This window comes from Pseudorasbora parva, chromosome 19 (genome assembly GCF_024679245.1).
Source record: "Pseudorasbora parva isolate DD20220531a chromosome 19, ASM2467924v1, whole genome shotgun sequence".
Classification (NCBI taxonomy): domain Eukaryota; kingdom Metazoa; phylum Chordata; class Actinopteri; order Cypriniformes; family Gobionidae; genus Pseudorasbora; species Pseudorasbora parva.
In genome coordinates, this window is record NC_090190.1 from 1,493,122 (window position 1) to 1,504,160 (window position 11,039).

The 11,039-nt window shown below is 34.4% G+C and overlaps 1 protein-coding gene across 2 annotated transcripts in view; it reads right to left on the reverse strand.

Annotated features, from left to right (window-relative positions):
• Positions 1 to 11,039, reverse strand: part of LOC137047982 (exostosin-1c) — a 105,657-nt gene that overhangs the window by 22,615 nt on the left and 72,003 nt on the right. For both annotated transcript variants that reach the window (XM_067425924.1, XM_067425925.1), the window contains exon 3: positions 21 to 114. In XM_067425924.1, coding sequence (XP_067282025.1) covers positions 21 to 114 — 94 coding nt within the window. The remainder of the gene's footprint in view (positions 1 to 20; positions 115 to 11,039) is intronic.

Here is an 11,039-nt window from a genome sequence, read left to right on the forward strand (position 1 = left end):
CTCAATTTAAAACGGTTCACCTGCAGAGACTCCAGGAAGCGGAACGAGCCCAAACGCCGGCCGCGGGGAACCAGGCAGAAGGTGGAGTTGTGCAGCAGCTCCTGATAGTCAAACCTATGAAGGAAAACGGGAAACAAAGAAAATACATTTAGATTCAAATATGGCAAACGTCACACTGCTCTGGGTTTGACAGATTTTACATGACCTGATCCGAAAGTGTTAAATGAGTTTTACTTATTTTATTCATTCTAATTAAAAGTAGCAAAGACCTCAAAAATCGAACAGTGCAATTTCTCAATTACGATGAACTGCATAGAATAGACTGAATAAAAAACGGACTTAAACTATTGTTTTGTTTTTTGTGGATTTATATTACGCTCCAAAAGTGTGTAATGTGTTTTTCTTTTTATTTATTAATTAATTCTAATGAAAAAAGTAACAAAAACGTCCTTAAATCAAACACTGAAATGTATTTATTACAATGAACTGCATAGAATATAGACTGAATAATTTTTTTAAATGTTTTTGAAGTGCAATGAAATGCATTTATTTTATGATCCGAAAGTGTTAAATGAGTTGTACATATTTTATTTATTCTAATGAAAAAGTAACAAAAACCTCAAAAATAAAAAAGTGCAATTTATTAATTACGATGAACTGCATAGAATAGGCAGAATAAAAAACGGACTTAAACTATTGTTTTTTTAGTGCATTTATATTACGCTCCAAAAGTGTTAAATGTGTTTTCCTTATTTTATTTCATTTAATTAATTCAAATGAAAAAAGTAACAAAAACATCCTTAAGTCAAACAGTGATTACAATTATTATTTTATATTGCAATCATTAATGAACTGCTGGGTAAGAATGCTGGGTTGATTTAACCCAATTTGGGTTGAAAGTTGTTTTTAACCTGCAACCCAGCGTGCTGGGTTGGGAACGCGGACGTGAAAGAGAGCACGCACGTCACGCAAAAACACGGACGACACCAGTTGGAGAAGCCGCCATTTTCTTAGCGCATTCAGGTGGAAGCGAATAAAAGACGTTTATGCAGTTTATGGTAAGTAAATATACAAATTTCAAGTAGTTATCAATTGTTTTTTATCCAAGAGTATTTAGAGATTTCGTGGAAGGTGGAAAAGTCAGAAAAGAGCTTATATGGAAATATTCACGGTTTTTTGCCTCAAGTCTTAACTGCCGCTTTTATTTGGTTTCTTACATCTTATTTCAAAAAACCTGCGCTCAAAAGACTCAAAAGAATTCCCTCATGCTTGGAGATAACCAATGCCCTAAAGCCTTTGCAATTATCAACACTCGAGCAAAATACATTGCTTGCTGCAGTTGATGTTTGCTTTAAGGCATTCTATGTATTTGACATAGACTACCCGAAACTGTTCCACAGTGTAACAGTTTTTACAAACTAGTTTATGGACTTTCTAGGGATGAAACCCCAACAATGAGAGTTTTGCGAGCCTTCATTTTTGCTGACAAACAGTAATTGTCACATGATGTTATGCTCAAGATGTTGATGTAAATGCTTTGAAATGTTTTAAGATTTCAAATTCACATTCATGTTCTTCAAAAATTTAATTTTTCTGACTTTTATTACTGTCTGAGACCTTTCCTCTTTGCTGTTCTTCTTATGTTTACTACTACTTCTAAATATGTGTACTTTTCTTCTACAGCACAATTAAACTACAATGGATTACTGAGTATTTCACTCACATGATGTATGCTCAAGATGTTGATGTAAATTTGAGATTTCAAATCTTTAAAAGGTTCATTTTTCTGACTAATTTTTGACAGTTTTTGTACTGTCTGAGACCTTTCCTCTTTGCTGTTCTTTTTATATTTACTACTTCTAAATACTTGTACTTTTCTTCTACAGTACAATTACACTACAATTGATTACTGAGTATTTCGCTCACATGATGTATGCTCAAGATGTTGATGTAAATGCTTTAAGATTTCAAATTTTCTTCAAAAGGTTCATTTTTCTGACACTTGATGACAGTTTTTGTACTGTCTGAGATCTTTCCTCTTTTATATTTACTATTTCTAAATACTTGTACTTTTCTTCTACAGTACAATTACATTACAATTGATTCTGAGTATTTCGATCACATGATATCTTGTGTGCAAGATGTTGATGTAAATGAAATGTTTTTAGATTTCACTTCATATTTTCTTCAAGTTATTTCAAGTCTCATTGATTTTTGTCAATGGGTAGGGAGTGATGGGAATTTTTTTTAAAAATGTATTCACAAATGGACAATTTTACTTGATAAAACAAAAATAAAATTTTATATTTTTATTACACTCTAAAAAAATGCTGGGTTAAAAACAACCCAAGTTGGGTTGAAAATGCACCGACCCAACAATTGAGTTGTTTTAACCCAATGGTTGAGTTGTTTTAACCCAGTGGTTGAGTTGTTTTAACCCAGTGGTTGAGTTGTTTTAACCCAGTGGTTGGGTTAAATGTTGCTTAAGACAACCCAATTGCTGGGTAAGAACAACTCAACCATTGGGTTAAAACAACCCAATTGTTGGGTCGGTGCATTTTCAACCCAACTTGGGTTGTTTTTAACCCAGCATTTTTTAGAGTGTACTGAAGTCTGTATTGCTGTAGATGTTATTTTAGTCATTTTAATTACTAGAATTTCTAGTTTAAACTTCCAACCCATTTTGGGTTACATCAACCCAGCAGTGTAGTAATTTTTAACCCATAATTGGGTTAAAATAACAACCCAGCATGCTGGGTTAAACATTTAACCCAACTAGTTGGGTTAAAACAACCCAGCGCTGGGTACGTCCCTTTTTGACCCAGCGCTGGGTTGCCAAAACAACCCAATTTGGGTTGATTTTAACCCAGCAGTTTTTAGAGTGTACTGTTCAAAAGCGTGTTTTTAAAGTCTCTTCTGCGCACCGAAGCTGCATTTATTTGATTGAAAACAGTGAAAAATAGTGAAATACTATTCTAATGTCAATCATCTGTTCTCTATATGAAGATATAGTAAAGTGTGATTTATTCCTGTGATTAAAACTGAGTTTATCATCATTACTCCAGTCTTCAGAGTCACACGACCCTTCACTAATCATTCTCACATGAGGATCTGATGATCAACACACATTTAGGATTATTATAAGTTGTAAACCGTCATATATTTGTGGAAACTGTGGTACGTTTTATTTCTCAGGATTCTTTGATGAATAGAAAGTTCAAAAGAACAACATTTATTAGAGATCTTTTGTAACATTATTAATGTCTTTACTGTCACTATTGATCAATTTAATGCGTGTTTGATGAATAAGTATTAATTTCTTAGGTTAAGTCCAAACTTTTCAATGAAAGTTAAATAACTATATATATATATATATATATATATATATATATATATATATATATATATATATATATATATATATATATATATAATATAAAAGATGTCATATGAGCAACAGGAGTTTGAATTGATTTCCTAATCCAGTTTATGTTTGATTTGCTGATGTATTTATGATGAGAAAATGATATGATGAGAATATGATATCTGTGTTTATGATGAGAATATGATATCTGCCGGGTGAAGGGTTCCTGGTGCATGCTGGAATCAGTGATTTGAATTTTGTTTTAATGCTAATAATAAAAAAATACAAACTAATCCTAATCCAGTCCCCCATTTCCTGTTTCCTTTCTCTCCGTACGATCAAAGTGTCAAAGACGCTGAAAGTAAAATGAGAAACGACAACATTAAGGAAACCTATTAGCCAATGCAAAGAGCGACCTTTCAGAGGCTGTTTAAGAGCGGCGCTTTGAGGCCCACACTGGCGCTGCTCAAAATGGAGCCTGTTTTGATCCAAGCGAGCCGTCGTCTTTGCCTCGAGCTGTTGTCCCTGGCAACCATTTATGGTGTCTAAGAATACGCTGAATCCAGAAGCTTTGTGTGATTGCCTCCTCTGGATGATAAGTGAGGTGAAGGTGGGAAAAGGCTGCGGTCCACCCGTGTTAATGAGGATGGAGATTTACACTCAAAGAAAAAATGAACTTATGATGCCATTCACTTTATTTAAGCAATTCATCTTGATTTAACACCATTATATCAGGTTTCTGGTTCAAATGTCATTGATTCGTGTTAAACTGACTTTAAACCGTTACTCTTTGACATAACTTAATGTTTTTATTTTGAAATCACAGGTTTCAATCAAGTAACCCAATCAAACAGGACTCTCACTTCCCATCATGCACTGTACAAAATGATTTAGAAAAAAAGTGACCTGGTTGCCTTAAAATTTTGAGTTCATTGAAATTAAAATTTTGAGTTAATACAATGAACATTTTTTGAGATTCGACAACCTTTATTAAAATATTATTAAAAGATTTTGTAAGCATATTGGGTAATTGTGTGTGTTTTATTTGTGATGACGCAGCCAAATTGTGCTATTTTCATGATTTATCAATTTTTTTGTGTGGTTCAGATACAATAATATTCTGAGTTTCTATTTATTAAACAAATTTCCTTCATTGTATCAACTCAAATTTTTATTTCAATAAACTCAACATTTTAAGGCAACCAGGTTACTTACTTTTTTAAGTTAAACCAACAAAAAACAACAATTTCTTTCACAGTGTGCTTTGCAAATGGGCTGAATTTGAAGAGTAAATGTTTAAATAAAGTGCTATTTTATGTATTTCTAACAAGATGAGAAAATGGAGAGACTTTTTAATGTTTAATGTATTTAAAAGTGTGTGTTATGTTAGTGTTTTTGGACGTCATCATTGTGGTGAAGTGTAGAGCGTGTGTTAGGAATGAGGATCTGCTAATGACAATTAAAGATGCTTTAATAATTTAAAAAAAACAATTACTTTGGGCAATACAATCTTGTAATGTAAAAGGTTTTGTAGATGTTGTAAAAAATAGCATTTCACTAAATAAAAATAATCAATTAAACTACATTACTTGTTTTTTATTTTTTTATTTTATATTCATTTCAGAGAATTTAAACTTAATAGTTTTGAACAAAATTAAGAATGTTAACCTGATTTAACTAAATGGCATTGAATTAACGTTACGTAAAAATAATTACATTTACCGAAATAAACTATGTTAATAAATTCAACATAAGCCAATTACGTGGAACCTGTTGACATAAAAAAAATTAAGTAAATCCAGCATATGATTTTTTTGAGTGTACAGCAGGTCTGATCCAGATAGATGTTCTGTCGGCACAGCAAGCCATCAACAGAAGCACGTTTTATTGATGCGACCCAACATATTCAATATTAATTGTCAGCTGAATGTCACAGGAAAGTGAAAAGATGTCCCTCGATGGCTTTGTAGAGTAACTTTGGACACAGTGTGGTTATTAAAGCGCTGGTTCTGTGTTTTTTTTATCTAGGCTTGGTTGTGTTTATGCGGCGCAGTATAAAATCTTAAGTCTTAATACTTTTTTTTTTTAAACGCTGGATTTTTCTTCTATTCTCCCTTTATTCCACACCGCTGTCTGTCCTTTGTACGGCTCGTTTGCTTCCTGCTTCTATGAAGCCCCTCCCTCTGAAAAAAACAATGGTCTTAGATTGGTCAGATGGCCAAATGTAGTTTCCTGTATTTTTATTGGCTGTAGTGCCAAGCACAGGTTAAGGCCACGCCCCTTCCCATTACAGGCAGAAGTCACATCTGCGGAGACTAGCGAGGGTTTATGATGTCACCAACCCAGGAAGACGCTCGTTGTAGTCCAAACCGGCCATTTTTGTAGGCAATAAACTGCAATAACTTTAAAAGACAATATCTCCGTTTGCATTGAACTTTCAGCGCTGTAACTTTGCTCAAGGAGCAACATTACACACTAACTAAAGTTAAAAAAGTCAAATCACATGCAACCACCCCTTTAAAATAAGCTGAAATGAAACATAAATATTAGATGAAAAAGCCAAAATGGATAAATCTTATTTTATATTAAACATTGCAGTGTTTATTCTAAATGTTTTAAATGCATGTTCCTAGTAATCCTGAATTAGAATAACTTCATCTCTTCTCTGATGACGAGGGCGGGGCCACCTGTCACTCACATGAGATCCACCAATAGCAAACCACAGCCAGCCAATCAATTCCCCACAGACACAATTAAGCCCCGCCCCTACATTTGTTCTTGTTAGAGAAGCGATTACGGCACAACTAAGAAAAGTCTGAAGAAAAAGTTCACTTAAACTAAAACTAACTAAATAAAAATAATTTCAGAAAAATATGCACAGTTTTGTTTTTAAAACTTAAGCTAAAATTAAAACTAATAATAATTTAAAATATTAATAAATAATAGCAATATTATAGTAGTCAAGTCACTGCCTTTCATTTTACAAGTAAAATCAACTTTGATGTTTAAGTTACTTCAACTTAAATTACATTTTAAACTGACTTAAAAATTTAAATGAATATTGTATAACTTATAAAGAAAAGTTGAAAATAGCTTGTGTGGTGCATTAAAGCAATGTTGCCATAACTTATTGTTCATATTTACACTGTAAAAAAAAGTCTGTAAAAATAGGCTACAGTGTTCTGTATAAATATGAAGGCATTTTCCGTATAGTTTTTTTTACAGGTGTTTTACCTGTATTTTGAATGACACGTTGCATTAGTTTGTGTTTTAAGGGACAACGGAAATTTCCGTACAAATACTGGATAATGTACTGGCAGAAAATTAGAAATATTTTCCATTTTTATTTTTTACAGTGTATTTATTTATTTATTTATTTATTTATTTATTTATTTATTTATTTTTACAGTGTATAGCGCTTTATACTTTACAGGGATGAACAGGAAAAATAATGATTAAATTCTGCTGTAAATCAGCACTAAAAAGACAATAGTGTCATTGTTCAGCTGAGGTCAGTTCCGTGTTAATAGTATATAAATAATACAGATCATAAATCCATCGAGTTGAGAGACTGTAAACACAGGTGTAGTGCTGCTGAAATCTGGGGTTGGTTTATATCAGGCTCCAGCTTTCTCTATTCTCATTTTCAGCGTCATGTCAGTGAGCTTGTCATTGACACATGACCATGGTTTGCTTCTGGTGTCAGAACTGTGTGTGTGTGTGTGGGGGTGTGTGTGCAATTGAACCACTGGCTGGATATCATTTGAGTGCTGTTTTTACTGTAAGTCCTCTAGTTTTGTTTGGCTCCGGGTCGGCTCTGTGTGGGAAGGACCGTTACAGCGCTAAAAGACCCCAATGTTCCTCTGCAGAACAAGTCCACATCAAGTAAACACACATACGTGTGTGTGTGTGTGTGTGTGTGTGAAAGCATCTCTATCTGGAGGAAACACACATCTCTCTTTGACTACTGTTCAATCTTTCACCTTTGCCTCCACATGTATCATCTGTGAGCATGAAGTAGTGCATTTTCAAAAATAAATAAAAATGGCACGTTTGTTTTAAATTCCTCCAGGAAATACACTGTAAAAAAAAAAGTCACAGCTTGAAATTGTTAAGTGTAATCGACTTGAATGTTTCAGTTATTTCAACTTAGATTATGTTAAACTGACTTTAAAAAATGAGTTACTTATCTTGTTTAACTTATTAAAAAAAAAGTGTAACATTTCTTAACTTATTTTGATGATTTAAACCAATGTAAAAACATATGTTGTCATAACTTATTGAATATATATTTTTTTTTACAGTGTACAGACTTGCTTTCTTTATTTAGTGCACTGTAAAAAATGGTTTGTCAACATACATTTTTACATTGCTTTAACTCATCATAAGTTAAAGGGTTAGTTCAGCCGAAGATGAAATGTCTGTCATTAACTCCTCCCCCTAATGTCGCTCCACACCCGTAAGACCTCCGTTAATCTTCACACACAGTTTAAGATATTTTATATTTAGTCCGAGAGCGTATGCAAGTGTATGCACACTATACTGTCCATGTCCAGAAAGGGAATAAAAACATCATCACAGTAGTCCATATGAGACATCAGTGGGTTAATTAGAGTCTCTTGAAGCATCCGAAATACATTTGGGTCCAAAAATAACAAAAACTACGACTTTATTCAGCATTGGCTTCTCTTCCGCGTTTGTGTTCAATCCTCAGATAAAGATTCAAACGGTTATGAATCAGCGAATCGATTCATGATTCGGATCACCAATGTCACGTGATTTCAGCAGTTTGACTCGCGATCTGAATCATGAATCATTACGCTGATTCATAACCGTTTGAATCTTTATTTTATAAAGATTTTTACTTTATTTTTTTCTCACCCCACTGGCAGATTATTTATCTATTTTAAGCAAAAACTCTCTTAATTTTGAATAATTTTTTCACAAAACAAGACAATTACTTTTGCTTTTTCTAGTAAATACTTCTTGTTTTAAGTATTTTTTAGATATTTAGACTAGAAACAAGCATTTTTTGCAGTGAGTGTGTAAAATGATCCGAACTTCCCAATGCATCGCTCAACATACATCACTTACTCCATTGCTCTGATTGGTTGTAGGTCTATCCAATTGAGTGCAGAGGCATTTTATTTCCTGGTTTAGTTGAAACACCCCATAATCACAGCCCAATGGAGCCGGATCAGACTCTATTCTAGAACTGAGTATGATAACGTCAGGCTACCATTAGATGGCAGCAAACAGTGACTTTATGAGCGAGTAGCAGAGACTTTTATATTGAAATTGAAAGAAACAAGGAAACATGGACAAACTTTTTACTTTAAACTCCTTAAGATGCAACTTCAAGAAATCTGTCAAGAAATCTCCAGAACTGTTAAAAGGACAAAGACATCGCTTTCCTCAGCGGACATTCAAACTGATTTTGTGATTATGAATATGAAGATTGACCAGAAGAATATCATCTAGAAGATGCAGGTAATACATTCGTTTAGTCTCTCATAATATTCTACTCTACATAATACTTTACGCTTCAATGAAGCGACTTAGCGGATATGGCTGTATATCAGCACGCTGTGATTACACACACACACACACACACACACACACACACACACACACACACACACACACACACACACACACACACACACACACACACACACACACACACACACACACACACACACACACACACACACACACACACACACACACACACACACACACACACACACACACACACACACACACACACACACACACACACACACATTAGTCATTCAACAAAACCGGAAGAATTTGAGTCCCTCTGAAATGTACTGAAGTGTATTTCATCTATTGGGTCACCAAGTAAAAGCTTTTCATATTAATTGAAATGTCTTTAATATTTCTGGTAATGTTTTTTTTTCTTTCTTTTTTTCTGAGCAAATTTCATGATTACTATTAATTAAGATCACGTGATTTCGTTTAAAAATGATGAGGTCAAGAAATCTCAAGAAATCTTGTCACAAAAAGTGCCATTTTTTAATACAACAAAAATATACGATTTTATGTAACTTTTATATTTGCAATTACTGAATTAGCGTGAGGGACATCTGATTAATAGGAAAATGTTGATTTCATTACGAAAACATTTTATAATCGTATTCAGAGAGCTCCCACAGTGTCCATAACGGGGTTGAAGACTAAAGGTGCCCATATCTTAGAATAATGACCAATAATAGGGATTGGATGCCTGAGCTGGGACATTTTTCTGGAAGTTAAATATGTCATAAGTGCTGTGGGGTGTTAACAAAAGTAAAACATTTAGGTAAAAATATCTAAAAATGTTTAAGTCCAAATCGTACTCTACTACCAAATTGAAAAAATGAGTATGATTCAATCCCCAAAAGCCCTGCACTAACCAAACAGCATAAACTACGCTCTAAAAAATGCTGGACTAAAAACAACCCAAGTTGGGTTGAAAATGGACCAACCCAGCAATTGGGTTGTTTTAAGCAACATTTAACCCAACCGCTGGGTTAAAACAACTCAACCGCTGGGTTAAAATAACCCAATTGCTGGGTTAGTCCATTTTCAACCCAACTTGGGTTGTTTTTAACCCAGCATGTTTTAGAGTGTCGCATGAAAACTGTGCACTAGTGTAAGCAAATGTTTCATCCGAGGATGTTCTCGGCTGGTTGTTTACTCTGCGATCATCACCGCTCTTTCTGCACTGGGCCGCTTTAAGAGGCTGGGTTGTTAGGAGACGCTCTAATCTGCTCTTCTGTTTACTACCAGTTAAGAGAGCCGCTGTTTATTAGCTAATGCATCAGTCGTCTCTGAGAGTGTGTGTGTGTGTGTGGTGATGAAAAACGAGGCGGGGCTGGTTTATATGCACAGAGTGTTTTATAATGCTGTGTGCGGTGGCTTTGGCACGCTGCCGTCGCCCACTGTGTGTGTTCTTCCTCTGCCTGCTCGAGAGTATTATAATGAAGCCATTTACTCGCAAATAGTGGAACAAATAAATCTTTTAACAGTGTTTGTGTTTCCAAGAGCTAATAAACAGCATTCTCGCACTGTGTGTGTGTGTGTGTGTGTGTGTGTGTGTGTGTGTGTGTGTGTGTGTGTGTTTGTTTGTGTCACTAAAGTAGTCAAGGGACAACATAATGATATCCCAAACTGTGTACTGTTGTCATGTGAGTGTGTGTGTGTATTCTCAGGGATTTAATGCACAATCTAGTCACAATCCTACACTAAATTTCCGTTTGTTTCTCACACAGAAGCCTTGAATATGGTTCACGAATCATACAGATTACTTTTAACCATTTCTTTGTTTTGTTTTGGTACTTTATAGGGCTCAAAAGCATCCATCCCCATTGACAAGAGCAGCCGGGACACGGAAGAAAATCATGAAGGTGAGTACATGATACACGAAATCCCTTTTTTATAATTCATTTTTATTTAAGTAAATTATCATTCAAAAGATATGTGGAAGACATTAAATATTTACAGATATATCACATATACAGACACTTGTTTCGGTCGTGAATGAATCAGCGTTTTTGAACAAATCAGTTGAGTGACTGATTCAATGACTCACTCATATAAACGGTCACTTGTTTCATTCCTGAAGGAATCAGCGGTTTTTAACGAATCAGTTGAGTGAATGATTCAATGA